This window comes from Convolutriloba macropyga, chromosome 3 (assembly GCF_964194025.1).
Source record: "Convolutriloba macropyga chromosome 3, txConMacr16.3, whole genome shotgun sequence".
Classification (NCBI taxonomy): domain Eukaryota; kingdom Metazoa; phylum Xenacoelomorpha; order Acoela; family Convolutidae; genus Convolutriloba; species Convolutriloba macropyga.
Window position 1 is genome coordinate 2,978,801 of NC_134470.1, and position 23,910 is coordinate 3,002,710.

The following is a 23,910-nucleotide window of genomic DNA, read 5'->3' on the forward strand; positions in this document are numbered from 1 at the left end:
CAAGACAAAGCTGAAATCTTATTAGCAGCTTATGAAACACCTATTTGACAGAAATTACCAGCATATTTATAAAAAAAGGACCATTTTATTCTCATTAAACGAATAAAGCATAGATAAACCTGGAAACAATTGAGGCAACCAAACGACGCTAGAACTGATAGCCAACACCTCTGATAGCCAACACCTAACAGAAAAGCAACAAAGAGTTAGAAAATAATGGTCCAAAAAACGAGGACTTAAAAATCACTACATAAAACAGGCATTGTGAAAACCATCAGTTAGTCAGCGAATCAAATTTGAAAAAAGAGTAAAACCTAAAACTTCCGGAGATAGTCCAGAAAAAACGTGGAAAGCGATAATAGAGAATCAACAAAACTTTTTACTTGAAATATAAAAAATAACTTAAACGAGGGTAACGATTCGAGAAGAAGATAAAGTTGACTATGGGAAAAATAACGCGAAGAAAAAACGCAATCAGATGGAGACCAATACCTTATATTGTCAAAAAAGGACTAGAAACAAAAATGCGAAAGTTTTTGTATAACAAGCAGCATTTGTACCATGAATGGTTTTTAGAGAAAAAATGAGAAATAAAAAAAAGATCTGAAAAACTTCAGACCAAAGGAAACAACAAAACTACACAGAAAAAAGAAGGCAAAATGAATGGGAAAAATTGCGATACAACAGTTGTAAACAAAAGAAATATAGAATGAGATGTTATTATTGCTTGATTCAATGGGACATCTAAAAATCCTAATTTTCGAGTAAAAACAACTGCATAGATCTCTCTCTGAAAAAAAAGAACATCAGAAAAAATGAAGAAGTAGAAGGAAATTTTAGACAGTCTTGACGGCAACACTTTAGCACCTGTCCGGACACAATGGACAAGATAAGAACACAAATTGCGATGAATTGGAATAAGTTTTGGAAAACGAGGTGAAATTATTAGAAAACATCAATTGAATTTATAAGAAAACATGAGCACAAACACAAATCTGCGGTGAGAAGGCTAAATGAAAAGAAAATTAGAGAGGAGAAACATCAATTGATTTCGAAAATAGGCAGATTGAGTTGTAAATTATGCTTGATTAATCGGAACATCTGAAAGAAACAATATTTTTTTATTGATCACATAGAACTCTATCTTAAAATAAAGAGAACACTAAAAACTCCAACAGCGAGAAACAAATCAAAGCAAACGCTCATTAAAATCTACATTAGCTGGAATAAAAATTAACGGACAAAAGCTACAGATAATATGGAAAATTTAAAGAAAAAAACATGCCAATCAGAAACCGTCAAGATCAAGCAACTTTTTTGAAGATCTAAAAAAAGTAGCCATAACAGCAACAAAAAGCCCTTAACTCATTTTTAGTTCAGTCTTTCTTGATTTGTTATCACTGCATATCTTGCTAACAACAACGGTTTCTGGAAAAACATAAAAATAGAATTACTGAACTTATTAAGGTAACGTAGAGCACAAAAAAAGCACAAGAAAAAAATAGGAGGCCCTAAATTTCAACCTAAAGAGCAGAAGAACAAGTTAGCGGGCTAAAACCATTTAAATTTGCAACCTCAAAATATGTTCCGGGGTAGAAGTTGGTCCGACTAAATAGTACTTAGCATAGCCTTGCAACTTTTAAAAGATTAACTGGAGAAAAAACGACACAACACTTTGTTGTCTTTGATATTCAATTGAATTTAGTCTTTGGTATTTGTTCCACTAATCTTACCCTTTAACCTCATGACCTCAAAAAAGGTATATCCGCAAATTTTGGTCCAGCTTAACAGTAGATCGTTTAGAGGTAATAAGTTCAAATGAGAAACTGAAAGCCTTTTTTTCGCAATTCATAAAGAAGTCCAGAAAAATTTGCTGTCTTTGATAATCAGATGGATGCAGTGTTTCGTCTTTGGTGCATCTCACACCTTAAATCTGATGCATAGTCATCATGCGCGAGCTTATTTCCCAAAAGAACCTCATCAAAAGTGCAAGACGAATCAGCGCATTTATTGAAAGAATGTGGAGGAAAATCAAAGAAACTTTTATTCAACCTTTTATACTTTTCTCGAGTCTAAGAGACAAGAAAACAACGGGAAAGGGAATGATCTGAGTTGAAAATTCAGTCTTGGCAAGTGAAGTAACTTCATCATTTGAAATCATAAAAAGGAGGAAAGATTTTGAAATTGAAATTTCAGTAGTGATAGTTTCAATCGTGAGATCGTTTTTACTAAAATGAGTTCCCCCTACTAAAATACTATTACACTGTAGCTTTTCTGTATTCGGAAATAATTGAAAGAAAGTTTGTTTGCGTTCAAAAATTGTTCACTTATTTGCTGCCTTTTTGCCCAAAAAATGATTTTTCACAGGATTTTCAACTGAATTTTTTGATGTCTCAGCTTTAAGCTCAGCAAACTCGCTCAAAACCATAAATATAGTTATATAATCTTCCGAAGAACTAATGATTTCGCTCTTACCTGAGAAAAGTCTGTTAAAGGAAAAAACTGGACAATTTTAGCACCATAGAAAAAAGTTAAAATTTATACTGTTTGAAAGCCAGGGACTCTGAGGGAAGCAACCTTACAAGTTTTTCAAGACGTTTCAATAATGAAACACAAGGCCGTACTAATCAGATTCAACAGAAGTCGGACTAGGTAAATACTCAACAAGATCAAAAAACTTGATAAGAAAATCTCAATGACTGTTATCATTTGGAGCAATGTCGTGCAATATAATGCGTGAAAATTTAAACGGGTCAACAATATATCAAATTTCGGCCTGAAACGTCCATGATATTTATACCGAACCCTATCGTAATCAATTTCTGAAGGCTTTCCAGCTACATCTTGAACGTATCCAAAGTTGTTCGATCTGATATTATTGGTAGAGTTATCAAAAGAGTCAGGCATGAGCTGATCCAATATAACTGTTAGAATTTCTGTACAAATATTCGTTTTTGCCAAAGATGCATGCGGGGCAAACTGTCACCTAAAAAGGGGCTAGAGCTAAATTATTTCCTGTGGTAGCGCAACTTTTGAAAATTATTCAGCAGCATTGGTTAATTCTTGTAAAAAATTTGGTTTTCTTTGTGTTTTGCACACAAAATCTGCTTCAAATCTATGACACCCTTTACATGATTCTCAAAATTTTAGTTTAATTACTTGTTGTTCGGCAAAACCTCCGGACTCTGAGTTAATCAACCTTACTAGTTGTTCAAGATGTTTCAATATTGAAACGCAAGGCGGTAGTAATCAAATTCAACAGAAGTCGGACAAAGTAAAAACTCAACAAGATCACAAAAATTGATATAAAAACCTCAATGAATGTTATCATGGGGAGCCTTGTCGTGCAATATAATGCGTGAAAACTTAAAAAGGGTAACCAATTTATCGAATTTCGGTCTGCAACGTCCATCAGATTTATACCTAACACTATCGTAATCAATTTCTGAAGGCTTTTCAGCTATATGCCGACCGTATCCACAGTTGTTTGATCGGAAATTATTGGTAGAAGGTAGAATTTTTAGAGGAGTCAGACACCAACTGATTTAAAACAACTCTTATAAATTTTATTTGAATGAGAACTATTGTTTTCTATAGTCACCATACTTGTTTTACAGTTTGAAAAAATACATGAGAACAGAGACCAGTTCTCCAGGACTGTACATATTTTTGTTTTTGCCAACGATACCTTCCGTGTAAACCGTGACTCAAAAAAGGGCTACATAACTGTCACCTAAATAATAACAGTCACATAAACAATTTTGAACAATTTTTGAAGATAGTAACTTAATTACTTTTTGGTTAAAAAATGGTTTTCCTTATGTTTTGCACACAAAATCTGCTTAAAATCTATGACACCTTTTATGTTATTCTCGAACTTTTAGTTTAATTATTTCTTGTTTGGCAAAATCTCCAGAAATTTTTTATTAGTGGAACATTGTTATACATGCAATGTTATGCAACTCATGAGTTCTTAACAGGTTGCAGTGGTATAAAGTGCAATGTTTACAGGCAAGATTGGAACAAAATCCGTAGACATGTGTTTTTCAATTTCCTTCGCTTGAACCTTCTACTCTTCGAAGTATTCTTCCTTTGGTTGACCCATCTAACTTTCCATGAACTACATTAGTACAGTTTTTCTGCAGCACTTACCATCTTCCTGAACAACACATACGTCGAGAGAACTCGAATCTAATCTTGCAAGATCAAAGAATTCTAGCACCTTTTTTCTATTTTCAGCAGAAGTGAATTTTTTCGAAAGATAATGCTTATCCCTTTCTTTTTTAAGTACCAGGGAGTGTCAATTCCTCTATCACTTCAAATTTTTCAACATCGCATTGCAATACCTGAACATGTTCAGTGGCAACTGACAACCTGGATGAGAACAATTTAACGGCGCCCAGACTGTAAAAGACATCGCAAGAACTTAAACGAATGTTTTAATTGGCATCAAAAAACTTTGAAATTGAGAAATGCACCAGAAAATTTTAACAAAAATATCGTTAATCTCAGTACAAGAGTGGTAATGGATGCTGAGTAGAGTTATCAGGAGAAAAGAATTCAATCTAGATTTAAAAAAACAGTATGCCGGACGAGAACAAAATAAGAAATCTTACTGTTTCAGTATTTCGCAGGAAATTTACGGAAAATAAAAAACCCCAGTTGAAAAAAGTGAATATTAGTTTGTAAAACAAAAGAAAAATTTCTTGTTCTTGTAGAATTATCAAAAGGTAATTAATGGTAGAATTAATAACGGTAGAGTTAATGGTAGAACGATCAAAAGAGTCAGTCATGAGCTGATTTAATACAACACTTAGAATTTTATTCTAAATGAGAACTACTGTTTTCTATAGTCAGCGTATTTGTTTTAAAGTTTTCAAAAACAAATGAGAACAGTGAACTATTTGAAAAAACAATTTTGCGTTCACAAATTGCTCACTCAGTTGCTGCTTTTTTGCCCAAAAAAAAACTGATTTTTTCACAGGATTTTCATCTGAATTGTTTGATGTATCAGCGTTAGGTTCAGCAGTCTTGCTTATAACTACAAATATTGTTATATAATCTTCTGAAGAACTAATGATTTCGCTCGCACCTGAGAAAAGTCTGTTAAATGAGAAAACTGGACGGTTTAAACCCCTTAGAAAATTGTCATAATTTATACTGTTTGAAAACCACGGACTCTGAGTGAAGCAATCTTACAATTTTTGAAGGTGTTTCAATGTTGAAACGCAAAGCTGCAGTAATCATATTCAACAGAAGTCGAACTAGGTAAATACTCAACGAGATCACAAAAGTTGATATAAAAAAAATCTCAATAAATGTTGTCATGGGGACCAATGTCGTGCAGTATAATGCGTGAAAATTTAAAAAACGTAAACAATTGATCAAATTTTGGCCTGAAACGTCCATCAGATTTATACCTATCCCTATCGTAATCATTTTATGAAGTATTTTTAGCTACATCTCCACCGTATCCAAAGTTGTTTGATCGGAAATTAATGGTAGATTTATCAGAGGAGTCTGGCTTGGACTGATTTTATATAACTCTTTGAATTTTAATTTGAATCAGTACCAGTGCTTTCTAGAATCAGCATATTTGTTTTACAGTTTGAAAAACTACATGAGAACAGAGACCAGTTCTCACAGGACTGTACATATTTTCTTTTTTGCCAACAACAACTTCCGTGCAAACCGTGACCTAAAATTGAGCTAAATAACTGTCACCTAAATAATAACTGTCACCTAAACAATTTAGCTAGAGCTAAATTTTTTCCTGTTGTAGCACAGCTTTTGAAGATAAATCAGCAGTATTAGTTAATTCCTGTAAAAAATTGGTTTTCTTTGTGTTTTGCTGTCATGTCTTAATAATTCGGGTGCTTATTTACTTCCTTCAGTTGCAAGCCTTTGCTCTTTCTTTAAAAAAAGTTTAATAAAACTATTCAAGTCAAAAAAACGCTGGCATATCATGCACACAAATTCTGCCTCGAATTTATGGCACACTTTTATGTGGTTCACGAATTTCTCATGAGAAATAAGTGAAGCAACCTTATAAGTTTATCACGGTGTTTCGATATTGAAACGCATATTGAATTTTGGCCTGAAACGTCCATCAGATTTATACCTAACCCTGTCGCAATCAATTTCTGAAGCTTTCCATATTCAGCATATTTGTTTTACAGTTCGAAAAATTACATGAGAACAGAGACCAGTTTTCAAAGGACAGAGACCAGTACATATTTTCGTTTTTGCCAAAGATGCTTTCGGGGCAAACTGTTGTCTAAAAAAGGGCTAGAGCTAAAAATGTTTCCTGTGGTATTACAGCTTTTGAAGATTATTCAGCAGCATTGGTTAATTCTTGTAAAAAAAAGGTGGTTTTCTTTGTGCTTTGCACACAAAATCTGCTTCAAATTTATGACACACTTTTTGTAATTCTCGAACTTTTAGTTTAATTATTTGTTGTTCGTCAAAACCTCTAGAAACTCGTTATAAATGGAACTTCATTTTCATGAGGTGCTTGAGTGGAAAAGTCAACACAGAGTTTCTGAGAATGTCAAGTAGATTTTGTCAGCACACACATGCGATATTATAATAACTCATGGGTTCTAAACATGTTGCGGTATTATAAAGTGCAAGGTCTACAGGCAAGGTCGGAACAAATTCCGTAGAGAGCTGATTTTCAATTTCCTTCGCTTGAACTTTCTACTCTTCTACTCTTCCTTCGCTTGAACCTTATAACTTTCCATGAACTCAAGTAGTGCAGTTTCTCTGACTAGATCCATCCTTTTTCCTGCCTTATAACACGATGGCATTAAAAATCTTTCAGAACAACACCTACTTCGAGTAATATCCAATCTACGCTTGCAAATTCAAAGAATTCTAGAACATTTTTTCTATTTCCAGTAAAAAAAAAAGAATTTTTTCGAAGGATACTGCTTATCCCTGTCTCTTTTAAGTACCAGGGAGTGTCAACTCTTCTATCACTTCAACTTCTTCATTATCTGTTTGCAATATCTGATGATATTCGCTGGCAACTGACAAACTGGATGAGAACACTTTGTCGACGCCAAGACAGTAAAATACATCGCAAGAACTTAAACGAACGTTTTAATTGACATCAAATAACTTTGAAATTGAGAAAAAACACCATAATAATAATTTAACAAAAATTTGGACAATATCAGTACAAGAGTACCAATGGATACTGACTAGAGTTAACAGCAGAAGAAAATCGGAAAAAAATAAATCAATCGAGATTTTAAAAACAGTATGCCGGTCTAGAACAAAAATAACAAGACTTAATGTTTCAGTTTTTCGAAGGAAAATTACAGAAGATAAACAAAACCCCAGCTGACAAAAATTGATATTAGTTTGTAAAACAAACCAAAGATTGCGTTTGGAATGATCAAACGGCAGAAAGCAATTTTACAAAACGTCAAATAAGTTTTGGCGGTAAGGTAAGTTAGTTGCGATTACAGCGTTTCGTTAGTTACATGTCTTTTTCAGCCGTCAATGACTCAATTTGCTAATAACCTTTGCCATTGGCAAACTGAAAACAACAATTTGCAGAAATGACCAGACAATAAGGTTTGAATCGGGGTATTCCAATTTCAGTACATAGATTACTCGCATGGCTTTATCAATGGCATTGAACAGATCTCTGTTCTCCACTGGTCCAACAAGAGTTGCAACAATTTCATAATTAAACAAACTCAAAAAATTCTCCCTCTTGTTTTTTGTGTATATACAAGCCACAATGACAGGCTCACCTGACTAGATAATTTCAAGATGGCTCCATATGACATGCGAGGGCACTCATCTTTGACGTTTGACAAATCCTATTAAAAATTCTGAAAACAGATATTATCGATATGATCAAGACGCAGTTATCCCGTGAAAATTTCTTGCCTCGATTTTAGTCGGACGGCTTCTGATACCTGCACGTACCGAGCAAGTGCAAGAAGTGCCACAGAACCAGGCACCTTGGCAAAATATATTATTTTTCTGTTTAAAAAGAAACAAACAAAAGAAAAGGCATTATATTTTTCTCAGCTTTAGGTTCAGAATCTTGTCTATAACCTCCCTCGGAGGATACTCGTTCGCGTCTTTAATCAACTGCCTCACAAAAGGATGAAGAGTTCTGAAAATCTTCGCATTCGTGATCCAAGGTTCGAAACTCACAATCAAGCTGTCAAAAGCAGAGATCTATTTGAAACAAAATATCATGGCATAAAAAACCCCCATTCAATCGTATTCAAAAATGAGACCAATCAACACACCTGATCAAAATTATATAACTCTAACACTAAAATTTGTCCGTAGCTGCTAAAATTAAGGGCACTCTTTTTGAGGAGTAGCTGTCAACTTTCCAAGAGAATCCATTCCCTCACATATTTTTTTCTTCTACAATTACAAATGTTTCCTCTATTCCGGTAAATCAGTCTCATCCGTAACAGGTTCCCTTGAAAGCCTTTGCCGTTTATTAAGCAACTGCATACTTAGATCAAACAAAACAAAGAAAAAACAAGAAAAAAAACAAGTCAAATTCCGAAAAAACCTCTATTACTGTTTCGAGCATCTTTTATTAAAACGGCAAAAGAGTGTTTCTTCTCAATTCCACCAACCACAAACTCTTTGAAATAGGAGCGATACCAAAGACCCTAAGCAACAGAACTCTGGTACACTATATATTTTATTTTAAAAATGTTTAATTAAAAAAACCGAGCAGAATACTTGAAAATCACGCCTAAACATTAGGAATGAAACGAAAGGTTAAAATGGCAGTTGATATTCATCTTATTCAAGGTTCTAACTCATGAGGTTCTACACCCAGAGATGTTCCTTTGAGTTCCATTCTTTTGACATGTGAAAACTTTAAGGCAAATTTTGTTAAATTGATGACATATTTAAAATAGAAAAAAAACTGTTGTTATTCAAACTGTTTTTTTTCTTCCAATGCATGTTTTGTGGGGCATATTATCGCAGAGCAGGAGCCAGATTTTGAACAAAATTTTTGTTTTATGTTTTTTGCCTACATTCTGTTTTTGTTGATGACATCATTCGTTGTTCTCTTTTGCTCTGGCCTGATTTTGGGTTCCCGTATCTGTTTTTGAGTGCCAGAAACAGGCAATGCACGAGAACACAAAGTTATTTCGCAGTCCGAAAAAAGACTCTGCCCAAGTTTTCTTTATGGCGTAGAATCATTGAAACCAAAATCAGTCAGTTTCAAACACCTTGATGTGAAATTCGCAAAGTCCGTCCTCAATTTAGTTTTTGGTTTGAGGAGTCGCAAATTGTTTTATTAGTTTACAGATTATTCTAATGGTTTTTAGAGCAGTAACATTAAGGAAAAATTGTTTGCAGAAATAGTAGCGAGGTTTTCGTTAATCTTGTGTTCAAAATTTTCCCTCTTTTTGGATCATTTAGGCGCCTTTATTTTTTTAATGAAAGAGTGCATTTTGATCTAATTTTCCACCGTAAATTTGAGACCGCTCTGAAATTCTTTGAACTTTTGACTTCAAGATGCCATAAATTTAACAAGAGGAGCCTCTCAAAAACTCTGCGTGGCAGATAATATTCCAACCTAGATCCGCATAAAGCTCAGTGATGGAAAATTTTTGTATTTGATCGAAAACTTAAGATCCATTAATGATTCAAAGATTTTCTTCAAAGTTGTTTTTAAGACATTTTCACCTACTTGTCTTAACAAACTGAATCTCGTCTTAGACAAGTAATGGGATTAAATTTCAAGATTCAAACAAAATCACAAGCATCAATATTTCGTTTAATTGTCAAACGAAAACAAAAATTATGCTTATTTTCACGTCCTATCGCGCCAATTTTAATTAGTCGAGTTTTACGAGTCTTAAAATGATAAAAATTTCAAAATGTTTTAGAGGAGAATGCTTTGAAAAGATGTATTTTTTCTCTTATGACCTACATGGCCCACCTGGGGGAGGAAGAAGATTGAGGGAGATGCATTTATCTCAAAAAACTCTATTCAAAAAGTTTTCTGAATGCAGTGGGCGACATAGATGTAATATGTAAGGTAATGGGCGCGGATTGGACGTTAGAAAAGAAACCCCCGTTGCCATTTCTTAATAATCATAGTAAGATCACATATGATACCATACAAATCGTAGACTTTATCTGAGTACGATGTTAACAAGATTTCAATTTTTCCAATATCAATTTGTATGATTTTTAAGAGATAATAATTGATCTTTGGGTTGACGTTCAATTAAACATTGAAAAAAAAATAAATGATTTTTCTATGAGTTCTAAGAAACCATATATGGTCTTGGTATGATCTTTTAATTAGAAAAAATGTATGATCTTGTTATGTTTGCGAAGAAATCATTAATGATCTTCCAATAAAATTTAAGAAATATGATGATTATGTTACAGCTGTTTTGTGATATGTCTTTACTATCTCGAACGACAAGAAAAACTGTCCGTGCTTTAGGTGAGTTTTTTTTCGTGGCAGCCCAATAAAAAACAGAGGCGCTGATAGCTAAAAGACAGAAAAAGGTTCAGGATTGGGCAGAACCTAAAAACAGATCAAAACAAAAGTAGCGCCGTTACATATAAAGGAAAAGGAAACAAACTACAGAATGGGAGATGTACCTATAAAAGTACAAGGAAGGGGATACCTCGGAAAATAAAATTTATTCAAAAAATCAATTTTTGCCATACTAAAAAACGAGAAACAATTGTGGCAATGAGCTACAAATTGAACGTCAACTTTACTGGATGTAGGAATTTTTGCTTAGGGCAAAGGAAGTAGTCTCAAGTTGAACCAAAAAAATTTTTAAAAAGCAAATTTTCGTTAAAATCAAGACTAATTTGTTGAGATTTTTTTTCGGGTAATATTAAATTAGACAAAATTTTGTTTGTTAACATATTCCAAATAAGCACTATGACTGATAAACTACCTCAAAGAATCAGCCAATCCTAAAAACTAATTTTTCATCTCTACAACAATGTTCGAGCTCACAACAATGTCAGAAAAGAAATCAAAAACAAATTGACTAATTTTAGTAAAAACCTGACTACGCAAAGAACACTGGTTAAAACAGTTTTCGAAACAACACAGTATGGTTACCAGCAAACCCAGAGCAATTAAAAGAACAAAATAATCAGAGTGAAAAGGAACAAGTTAAGCACCAATGCGCTACAAAAATCTCATAAATTTGACTTGGTCATGTCCTAAAAACTAATTTTCCCAGGACAAAATTTTTTTGAGTTTTGTTTCAATAACACTAATCGAGACAAATTGCTGCTCGCTCCAAAACACACTCCGAGTAAACACTAAGACTAACGAACTACCAAAACGGCTTTAGAAGGTGAACTCATAGTTAACAGCATAAAACTAGGGTCATTTTTTTGTCCGACAAATGAAATTTATCTGTTAGCTTTTGAGAGGTTTTCTACCTTTTTTCACCTCTGATAACAATATGGAAGGTGGCTTTTTTCAATCAGTTCTAGATTTCTTTTTATTTGGTTTGGTTTATGGCTCAGACATCTATACGTATTTTACTTTTTCTTCTTTCAGCGGCATTTATTTTTACTTATGATCTTAGTATGGTCGTCACGGTTCCATAAAACCATATATGACTTAAAATGGTTACTAAGAAGCTTTTGTTAATGTAGGCCTCGTTGGATCGTTTATTCACTTTCTGGCTGAAAGTATTGTAGGACTTCTCGGCTTGATCTAATGTGCTCTGTTTTTAAGCATCAATCAATTTTTTAATGATCTTAGTATGATTGACAAGATTTCATACAAATCGTATAGGACTTTGTATGGTTACTAAGAATCATATGACTTTGTATGATTGCTATGAATTAATTATGATGAGCAACACTGGAGGGAATTAAGGTTGGGGGAGGTTAACTTTATGCAAGATTTGGGGCTATAAGGGAATGAATGTTTGAATTATGGAATGAATTTGTTATGGGAGTGTGATAAACCTCTGTTAGCTCATTTCTGGATATTCCCGGAACAGATGTTGGAGAGGAGAACACCTGAATGTGTGAAATGTTTAGAGAAAATTGTCTTTGGCGATGTGAAAACCAGCGCTTTAAAAGAGTTTCTCAAGGAAAACCGTGGCTTTGGGCGAAATTTGGGTCTGATAATCGACGAATGCAGCTTTTCAAAAGAACAAACTATAGAAACGGACAATGGGGATATATCTGAATTATTTCCTTATTTGGACATGATTTGTATCACTTTGTCAGTTGGTGGTCAGATGGAATGTAAACAAGGACATTACAACAACAGCAGACCTTTGGGTTTCCGGAGATACGTTTTGACTCTTGGCTATCGCAGCAGTAGCAAAATTCTCCGTTTTTCGTCAACAGTTCTGCATGAGGCTACTTGGTGAGTAGTTAACCAGCGAAACGAAACTTGGAATATCTGGCTAAAAAGCAAGATCTTGTTGCGCAAATTTTAATTTACTTCCGAATGTGGCTTGAGAAGATCGTACTAAAAAAAACTTCTAACAAAAGATTCTGCGCCTCTTAAAATATATTTTTCAAAAATGCCGCACCTGAATGTTTGTTTTTCCCTCTCATTTTTGCATTTGTTTGAATTTTCGTATTAAAAGCAAAAAATGATTTAAAGATAGGGAAATCATAACCGACCTAAATTAGAAGCCGGCATGCTGGAGACAATAAACTTTGTCGCAAATTAAAAAAATACCTCATTTTTGACACTATCTTATAGAAAATGTGCAAATTAGCAAAAATTTGATAAATATTCTCAATAATAAGAAATTTAGCAACTACAAACAAAAGCAATAGAAAAATAATAACATGAGTCTACTGCTACTGGTCGAAGAGACCTAAAAAGTTTCGAATGCTAGAAAAACATTGCTAGACTAGGCCGAAATTGAAAAACTGGGAAAACTGTTAAGTCATGTCAACTTTTTGCTATTCTCTTTCAATTTCTTTTGCATAATATGCACCTTGAATGAACCTAAAAACTACTTTTATTTCTCAAAATACAGATAAATAAATTTGTAAAGATGATTAGGGAAGAATTGTTGAGAAGTAGAAACTGAAAATCGCTGAAATGTACTTTTGCAAAAAGTAAAAATTTTTAAAGTGAAGAAAAGGCGTCTATATTTTCGAGCAAAATGCGAACACAGTGAACAGTTTTAGATTAAATGAAAAAAGTAGTTGCTGCTTTGTAGTAGCAAAAGAACACATTTCAAAAAAATGGCGAAGAGTTGTTTTTTGAAATCTTTGAACTCTATCGAATTCTAAATCAGAAACCTATGTTGTAAGATATTACAATTGCGCAACAACAGAAAAAGTTTTAGAAACGGAATGGAATAAAAAATTGCAGAAAAGTTACGCAATTCTTCTGAAATTCTCGAAAAAAAACAACCCTCAAAAACACAAAGACGCTAAAATAAGAAATCCAAAAATTGGCTATTTAAACCCGAATTTGGACAAAAAATCAGAGTTGTGATAACTTCTTAAGGTGTACATTCATTATAAAGCTTACTAACTGTATAGAGTTTTACAGATGGTTCTCTATGATTTAAAATACAGTAATTATCTCAACAGATGACGCAATGCATTTGTTTTATGGCAGAATAAAGTGATGAAATTTGCACTAAAGTAATTTGCAACACTGAAATTTTTAACCAAAACAGGGAACCAACAGAAATTGGGAGGAGGCACCATATCGTCTTTCACAATAGAGCATAACTGGATACACAGAGTTTTAGGACTTCATAAGTTTCAAAGAAAGGTCTGAAGAGACGCGAAGTAGCTTTAAAATATGTCATCAATACATCTTTGATGCCCCATTCATTAGTGATCATCTAAGCACTATTATGGATCTTCACCCTAAACAAATCTGCAATGGTTAAGAGAAGGACGTGACAAATCAAACGTATCAAAGAAAAGCGTTCGAAATTCAACACAAAAACCAGATAGAACTGAGAACTGATTTGTTTATCTTAAAAGCTTGTATCCAGTATTAATTTAAATAAACAAAATGATTTTCTAAGTAGTCCTAATGCGGTTAATGCAACAAACTAAGGCAAACAATGTAGGAACCGCCAACGTTTCTAGCAGAAATTGGGTGTTTGATAAGACTATAGAAATGCTTTTGTTTTCATAAAAATAATAATTTCTGCAGTTTTTTTATCAAGGAATGAAACATTTAGCTGAAGTTTGAGGTTTAATACCGGTTTGTCCAAAGGTGGCTTACGTTCTTGAAAAATGATACTCCTATAATAACATTGAAGATGCACCAGACAAAGTAGCAACTATTAAAGGTTGAGAAAAATAGAATGAGTTTTGTATTAAAATAAACTTGCGGCATAGTTTGGCTAAAAATACATTAATTTAAAAGAAAGGGGACCATAGCGTGCGCAAAAACTAGCGTGTTTTGGGTAAATTTTATCAAATTTTTTAACCTCGATAAATCGTTTTTTAAACACAACCCACCAATCAGTACATTGTACGCTTAGGGATTTCTGATGATACCACTAACAACATTTTTCGATAAATATATAATTCTGCCAAAATTGACTCATAAAAACTAGTGGGGCATATAATTCCTCCCTCGCCTCTCAAATTTCTGTTGGAAGCAGAAACTTTAAAAGGTATGAGGAAGGCTAAAAAAAATTTAAAAAAATTATATACGTGTTTTTGACCAATTGATCGTCTTAGTAATGTTTCCAGCACATAAAAAATCATCACTGCTCTTGAAAGTTGCCGCATTTGAACTTCATCTCTTGAACAAGGTTGCATCTTAATTGCAAACAGAAATAAATGATCACCTCGCTTTTTCGATTTCAGGAAACATATCTGTGGAACAAGTATCGCTGAAATACCACCACCAAAACCAAACGAGCCAGACATAGACATAATAGTCATCTCGACTGGCGAGCTGGTACAGCGTATGACAGATTGGCTAAACAGCTACGAATTCCATGAACGCTGTGCAATTGTTTTTCGATCTGATCTGATAAACGAATTTCGAGCTGATAAAATGGTTTTTCAGCATTCTCCGAAAGAAGAATTCAAAAAGTTGACTTTCTCTGGTTTTGAGCAAGACCACGTTCTCATTGTTATTGACGCTATCATTGAGGTTGAGAAAAATACAAACAAGCCTAGTCCCGAATTTTGCCAGATTTTTCTAAACGCTGCGACCAGGGCAAAAAAAGTATTAACATTTATTGTAACTTCTGATATTATGGGCGAGGCTTTGGATAAACTACTGAAAGACAGAGCGTTAATAGTTGCGCTGGATAATGAACAAGAGCTCAACGAGAATAATTGCGAAGATTTGATACGCGTTGGCGTCCACCGAGAAGATTACGATTTACTCAAAAATGCGTTTTATTTTTGTTGCGAACATTTTGCAAATTGGAAAAATCACAAAACGGTAGAAGTGTTTATAAATTTAGTGTTGCCAGGATGTGCGGGCAGGCAAAAAAGCCGACATTTTTTGAACTTGCTTTCAACGTTCCTCAGAAACGTTGATAAAAAGCGCGAGTTAAACAAGACAGATTACGAAAGAATGAAAGAATGGTTTGTGGCTGCTTACAGCAGAGGGCTTTTAAGAGTTGTAAAATGGAGAATGGAAATGGGAAAGGGTGACCCAGAAGGTCCACAAAATGACTTTCACTCTTTAATTACTGAAGTTTTGAACGCAGCCGTGAGAAACGGGTCTTTCGAAATCATAAAACATGCTTTTGACGACGGGCTAAAATTTTTCTCCAAAATTAGAAAAATCGAGGCGTCTGAAATTGTACGTGAAATAGTTACCCAGAAACACGACATTAGCGGACCATACGAAAAGCAATCGCTGCTATCATTAGTCACGAGAACAAACAAAGATGCCAGAGTCATTCAATTTCTCTTGGAAAAGATACCAATTTCCGACTGTGAAAATGACATTTTGGTTCGAAATGCAATCAAACAAGCCATGAAATGGTCATTAAAATACGAAGCATTTGAAATGCTAAAAGCAATGACAGATGTTATTGATAAACAGTTTTGTATTTTTAAAGAGGCGTACGACGAAATGTCGGTTTCTATAAGAACACTATTTCTGGAAAGTTTGCGACGATATTCGGATTGGAATAGAAAAATAGCAGCCGAACGGCAAAATATTGAAAACAAGTGAACTTTTTTTACCTAGCCAATTAAGGCACCTTTTTAATATATGATAGCAGTTAGGTACCTGAAACTAGATGACAGATTAGAAAAAAAGCGTTGCGAAAATTATCAATCAGCTTTTACAATTTCCTCAACTATGACGTTAGTTGGAGCTCAGATACATTTGACCGGGTTTGGAACTGGTATCTGGCAGGAAGATCTGGGAAAGCTTGATAATGAATTATCACAATTTTGATTAAGCATCTATGAACTGAATTATTTATTAACGCATTTTACAGCATTTATTTATTAATGATCTGACCTGAATTTGAAAAATATTTGAATGCATATTCTTACTAATTGTCTAAATTTTGAATTTGGAAAACAATCAATCAAAGTATGAGAGCTTCATTCTATCAATAATTTTGAATCGACACGGATCATTTAAAATCTCAGGACAAAAAATTAGATTTATTCCGGCACGTAGATATCTGTATAGATATATCAAGACATAGATGTATCATCTCGGTACCGTATATCTTGAATCATCTGTCATCTGAAGACCATAATACCAATTTCTAATGATTTTTTACATCAAAAAATTGTTCCAGATTGTTTTGGATAATATGTAAAAGAACCAAATTCAGTTTCCGTTACGTAATTACTTATTATGACTTCATGCAAGGAAGGAAACTATATTGTATTTCAAACAACATTTTGGAAATTTTTTTTCAATTTTGACTGATATAGAGCCAGCACATCAAATTTACGGTTAAAATTAAGTGCAGTTGTACGGCGTAAAAAATGTTTGAACAACCTGTCATATGGGATGGATATTATCCTCAGAATATCCATCACCGTATTCTAGTTCATGTTTGTCATTTGAAGGACAGGTGCTTCAATTTAGTTCTTATTTCAGTTCATCCTACTTATTCTAATGTTTGTTCATATCTTAGACAGGAAACTGTCTGATCACGCTGGTAAACACTTCTTCAGCATTTCCTGTTATGTGTTAGCTTGTGAAATAATGCTACTTCCTTTTTGATTTCAATTTGCTTAACTTTAATTCTCATTCTCCCATTTGCACTGATAAGATTCAGTTCTAATTTAACACTAGTAAGTCGCTTTTCAAATACGCTTGCTCAATTGGTAGTGAGTCATTTGCGCCGCGAATACGCGTTTCACGAATTGAGAATTCAGATAACCTAAAGGTACTTGGCAAACGCGGCGCAATAGCCTTGGCTAACTAGTTCAGAAAGCATTCGCGACTCGATTGACTTGTGCAAAAGTAATCGAGTATAACATGGCGCAGTCAGCAGCTGAGTCTAGAAAGACGCCCCTTCACGTCGCCGCATTCTGTGAGAAACTAACCGTCACTCCAACACTTTCGTGGGACAAAGGGACGCAACAATGGACGTTGGCATTGTTGGCGAAAGAAGGGATTCAATTTGAACTCCTGTTGAATGGACCATCATCTACAGTAACATACCCGCCCAAACCGACATACAAGGAGCCTGTGGAGAATCATACATAAGCAACAGAAAAGTGACCGAAAAGTTCGCAATCAGCAATTAAATGTAAATTGGCAAAATCGATGTAAAAAGATCGATGAAATTGGCATTTTGTGCGGGGATAAACCTTGGGGAATTTGCGAGCAGAAATCTGCATCACTACTTTACTTAAGCAGGACTTCATATCTTTAAAAGTAAACACCCCCACTTTCAAATCGAGAAAGAACCATTTAAGAAACTTTGGCAGGCGATGGATGATTCCTTCACTAAAGTTAGGAATATCACGTATGATCGTTTTGTATTCTGGTCTTGTAACCAATAAAAGGGCGAATCCGTTGAAAATTTTTACGGTCGCTTAAATGAACAGCAGGAAACTGCAGTCTCGGGGGAGAGGAAACTACTCTCATCAGAGACACATTTGTACTTAACATGTTGCACCATGATACTCGAAAAGAATTGTTGAAAAAAACCGTTACACCTACAAAGGCACTCGAGAACGCAATACAAATGGAAATGGGGGCACAAAACCAGCAGAAAATATATCAAAATTTGAATATAGCCACCAATTCGGTAACGCTGTCAACATTTTCCAAACCCGCAATCGCAACGCGATTTACCAACCAACTCGTAAAGATTTCACTCGGTACCCATCTGTACACCAAAACTACCAGTACACTAGCATTTGTGCCAATTGTGGCCAATGGTGGAGCTACAACCACCGTCAAATATGCTCCGCGAATAGAAAAAAGTGCAATAACTGTGGTATAACCGGACAGTTTGCGAAAAAATGCAGAAAACCGAAAAAACCACACGGACAATCAACTAAACTTCCGCAAACAAATGTCAATCAAATCAACAAAACGGCTGAAAAAAGTGATGATGAAAAATCCGTCAACTATATAACTAGCTATCAACAATTATATGATCAAGTCTATGACTCCAACTACGATAGTGATTCAGATGATTACGTGGCTCCCATCACTTGTGATTTAATTGCTAAAATACAGTTTGGGAAGGTACAAGCAAACGCAATGATTGATTCTGGAAGTGTAGTTAGTCTCATCACTAAAACGCTAGCAAAAAGAACACTCCGAACTACTCCATTTGCAAAATGGATCAGTACAAAGCAAAACAGGGACTTAAAAACTTTTTCAAACGAAACTATCAAAGTGCTTGGACAACTCTCAAAAATGGTGATATACAATAACTGGACATGCAAAAAAGCCCATCTAACAGTGGTGGAAGACGGACATAAAATCATCATCGGAAGAGACCTGCTCACTAGTCTTGGCCTCGCAATTGTCCAACAACAACCCGAAAGCGTTAAATGTGTTAGTAATATTAATAATTCCACATGTAAAACTAAAGACACAATGGCGGCTCAATTTCCCCATCTAGTCTCAAGAATTGGCCTTTCAGATACACATGTAGCGAAATCCAAATTTCATGAAAAGTTTACAACAATGCATCAAAAAGTTCGACGCGTTCTCATTAACTTACAACCTAGGGTCACGGCGGAATTAGATTGTTGACAAAATGAAGGTCATATTGAAAAATTTCCTAGCTGCTCGGATGAACATTTCATATCTCCAATCGTAATTACAGTAAAGAAAGATCAATCTATAAAATTAGAATTAGACTCTAAAGTATAATAATAATAATAAAAAATAATGAATTTCACTAAACTTGGTTTCACCAAGCTTAGTAATTCCCTAATGGGGCTTGAATTTGATTTCCCTCAAACACTTTCCATCCATATGGGTACGATTTGTAAATAAAATTCTTCTTAGCTAAATCAAAAGGATATTCTTGGACTTCTCTTTTGAATTTGGGAGGACTTGAAATAAAGCCATACTTAACGCCATACATAAAGCCATACTTACATAAAGCCATATATAAAAAAAATATCAAAAGCCAAACATCGACATATTAATAGATACAATCTCACAACACCTCATAAACACTAAAACGGCCAACAAGCATATTTTTCAGCACTAGATCTCAAATATGCTTATAGTCAATTACAATAACACAAATTTAATGCAAAACACTGTAATATCAATACCATTTGACTGACTGGCATGCCGGCAGAACTTCAAAAAGCCATGGACTATAAACTGATAGGTCTACAAAATGCCTATTGATTTTTAGATGACATCATAATTGTTAGCACAGGTTCTGAATCTGATCATCTGGCTTATGTCACAAAAGGCCTCAAAAAGTTAGACGAAGATAATTTGAAAATTAGTCTTCAAAATTTTGCATACACAGAAATTGATTGGCTGGGTTAAAAATTTACTCAAACTGGCATATCACCAAATGAAATTAAAACTGCAGCTATATTAACAATACCACCACCATCAACATTAAAACGTTTGCGATCTTTCTTCGGGTCAGTACATTATATTGGCAAATTCTTACCACACCTAGAACAACTCTGTCACCCACTTGAACCACTTTTCTCAAAATATACAAAATTCGTTTGGACTGAAGAACATACCAAACACTTTAATTTAATAAAGAACAAAATTGCCGCGAGCACTGAGAACAGCCACTATAATCCGAAACTAGACGTCAGATTAAATTGTGACGCTTCGCGTTCTGGTTTGGGAGCTGCGCTTGAACAAAACACCCCCGACGGTTGAAAACCTATAGCATTCGCGTCAAGATTTGTAAATACAACAGAAGAACGTTACAGTGTTAACGAATTAGAGTTAATGGGAATAGTTTGGTCAATCGATTATTTTAAATGTTAATTGTATGGGAAAAAATTCACTGTCATAACAGATCATCGCGCATTTTTATCCATACTAAAAGAACACAGGTCAAATAAATCCTACAATAGCTGAATTTCTAGATGGATTGACCGATTACTTCCATACAATTTAACAATCGAGCATATGCCTGGAGCAAAAATGGGCCTGGTGGATTATATATCCAGAAATCCTTTTGCAAAAACTAAAAAAAGTTTCCACATATGACGAGCATTTCGTAGTAGCAACAATATCCAAAATTCGTGATTCAGTGAAGTACCTAATTAGAAAAGAACATTACACAAAAGTTAATAGCATATTAAATTTACATACACCCTCATATCATTCAAATCGGTCAATCGCATCACAAATACCTACATTAATACGCAACAATTCGCAATTTCACACTAAACCAGTTGCATTACAATCACTACATTGTAGAAAATTGTTACCATTCGCGCCACATTTAGCACCTACAATTTCAACCGTTAATCCGTATTTAAATACACCATTTGCATCGCAAATGCCTTCTAAAATTTTAGAACCACAAATTGTACCAAATAATCCAACAGTGAATAAATCACATTCCGTTAACAAATTTGCTGCAAAAGCACTGCAAAAGTCAGACAATAAAGAATGTGAACAATCTGAACAGTTATACCCAATAAAGCCCATTATTGGTATCAAATCAAGTAATCAACACAAATACCTCAAATTGAGCGCGAAATTACACATTCCTGAGTTTAAATACAGCCCATAGAAAACAACTCGCTTTTTGACCAAAATTCACTCAGAATCCATTCCCATCAAAATAACTCAATCAAATCAGTTGCTAAAATGCCACGAGCAAAGACCAATAAATCTACTCCAACGAAGGCCCGAGTCATCTTCTCGGACAATTCTCCTTCCACAACGACTACAAATAATTCTTCAAACACTGAAACAACTCCGTCTAGCAATGTTGATGCAGCGGAAGACTTACGCTTCACGGATACCCAAAATAAAGTTTTGCAGTATGAAGTTGCTAGCAATCCTCACTGGAAAAGACGCAATTGTGTCCTCCGAGACCCAGACAGGTTAAGAGATCAGTCCATACATCTTCTCCTACTGGCGGGATCTTAGTGTCAAACATGGGTGCATTTGTTTCGATGAACGGATTGCTATCCCCAAGGCAATCAAGGATGCAGCGTTAGGAGACATCCACTCCACACATCCAGGAAGTTTTGCTATGCTGTCTCTAGCTTACAATATTTGGTGGCCATATATCCACCGAGATATACTGGGAAAAACAAGCGAGTGCAAAGCCTGCACGGAAATTGGTAAGAATCTAAAATCAGTGATTCTGCATTGCAAATGGTCACCTTTGTCAAAATGTATTGAACCGAATGACGAAATCCAAATAGATTTTGTTGGGCCAATAATTAACGAAGATGTTTTACGGGTAAAAAATTTGAATCATTCTGTACAGAAAAAATATTACACCTATATATGCACCTGCAAATGATCATAGAGCTATAGGCCTAGTAAAACGTCTTATCCAAACAATTAAACGTCAATTGTCATGTATGAAAACACATTTAAATAAAAAATTTAATTTTGAACAATCACTATACGCAATCAATAATTGGTTAAGAATTTCAAAACAAAAAATAATCTACATTACACCATTCGAAGCACGTTTTGGTAGAAAATTTCAACACACCAATTTCAAACATCACCAAGAAATCAAATAATAAAAACTTAAACTAAAATAAAATAATTAAACATTATTTAGATGAAGATACAATTCCGGGCAGGTCATACTTGACAGAAGAACAATGAGCAGACACGGCCTTGTGTTCTGACACAGAATTAGAGAAAGTGATTTGTGCAGCGAACAGTTGAGCCCACGAGGAACTGCAAAAAACGAAGGACGGCGAATCGCGGCTCATGTGGTCGGAAGGAATAGCGAGACCAATCCCACGTAGCGAACGGAGTGTTCACGTCAAAATCGCACAAAAAAGTCCACGCAGGTCAAAAACAGAAAAAGAACATGGATGGGTTGTACGAAGTTCTTGCCCCCGGCAGCACAGTTGGTAAGATAAGTCCAAAAACAAGCATAGTTAAAGAGCCGAATAGACCGGAATTTCGAGTCAGAAATTCCGATATTGCAAAATTCGCAACAAGGAATGAACGAGATACTGAGTTGGGACAGTGCATCGAACAAAGGCCTACGAAAATTCATGAGAAAACACTCGAGCAGAAAAATACAAATCATCGAAAGTATTTAGTCTGCAAAAACCTGGATAGCAAAAAGATCAAGCGAAATAAACGACAATCGGATGATGCCACTGTCATCTCGTCAGGAAGATCTTGTATATCGACCTCAAGCAACGTTGCACGCGCACTCAGAATGCGAATTCCCAAACGTAATCCAACACACGATTATCCTTTTATTAATAGACAGGACTTAACTTAAATCCTCCATTTCAGTCCACCTGTACCACTTGCCGCACCGCCTACCCAACCTATTACAGCTGGACCATCCGCACCACAAGTGGCTTCATCAAAATAACTAACACCTATTCTGCGCAAAGAGAAGCGAAAATTTACACTGAGCGAAACATCAGATTCGGAAACATCTCTGCTCAAAAGAAGCAAACGATTACTAAACAAACAGAGAAAGTCAACAACATCATTATCAATCGTAGAGAATACACTGAGCACGGAAGGTTATTCAGCTGAGATACCTATCTCAGACACAACATTTCTTGGGGAGGTGTCGCGATGGAATCCTAATGAGAGATGTTCCATCGATCCTAACCCAAATCTACCTAGAGAAATGACAGTTTTAGAAGCGGAGGCACACTCTGAGTCGGATTAAACTCAAAACTCTTTGAACTTTATGTCTATTTATTATCTAATATTTTACTATGTGTTTAACAGGTGAATAGGTACTAATTTTCTGATTTTATCTGCTAATTTTCTTCTCCAACAGGGGGAAATGTCATACGGGATGGATATTACCCTCAGAATATCCATCACCGTATTCTAATTTATGTTTGTCATTTGAAGGACAGGTGCTTCAATTTAGTTCTTATTTCAGTTCATCCTACTTATTCTAATGGTTGTTCATATCATAGACGGGAAACTGTCTGATCACGCTTGTAAACATTTCTTGAGCATTTCCTGTTATGCGATTAACTTGTGAAATAATGTTACTTCCTTTTTGATTTCAATTTGCTTATTTTCAATTCTCATTCTTCCATTTGCACTGCTGATGAGTTTAAATACAGCCCACAGAAAATAACTCGCTTTTTGACCAAAATTCACTCAGAATCCATTCCCATCAAAATAACTCAATCAAATCAATTGCTAAAATGCCACGAGCAAAGACCAATAAATCTACTCCAACGAAGGCCCGAGTCATCTTCTCGGACAATTCTCCTTCCACAACGACTACAAATAATTCTTCGAACACTGAAACAACTCCGTCTGGCAATGTTGATGCAGCGGAAGACTTACGCTTCACGGATACCCAAAATAAA

General features: G+C 34.9%; 1 protein-coding gene across 1 annotated transcript in view; it reads left to right on the forward strand.

Annotated features, from left to right (window-relative positions):
• Window positions 1-16,518, forward strand: part of LOC142336785 (uncharacterized) — a 29,181-nt gene extending 12,663 nt beyond the window's left edge. The window contains exons 4-5 of the mRNA XM_075385703.1: window positions 12,043-12,376; window positions 14,815-16,518. Of these exons, the coding sequence (XP_075241818.1) occupies window positions 12,043-12,376; window positions 14,815-16,147 (1,667 nt within the window). The 3' untranslated portion in view covers window positions 16,148-16,518. The remainder of the gene's footprint in view (window positions 1-12,042; window positions 12,377-14,814) is intronic.
• Window positions 16,519-23,910: the final 7,392 nt, after the last annotated feature.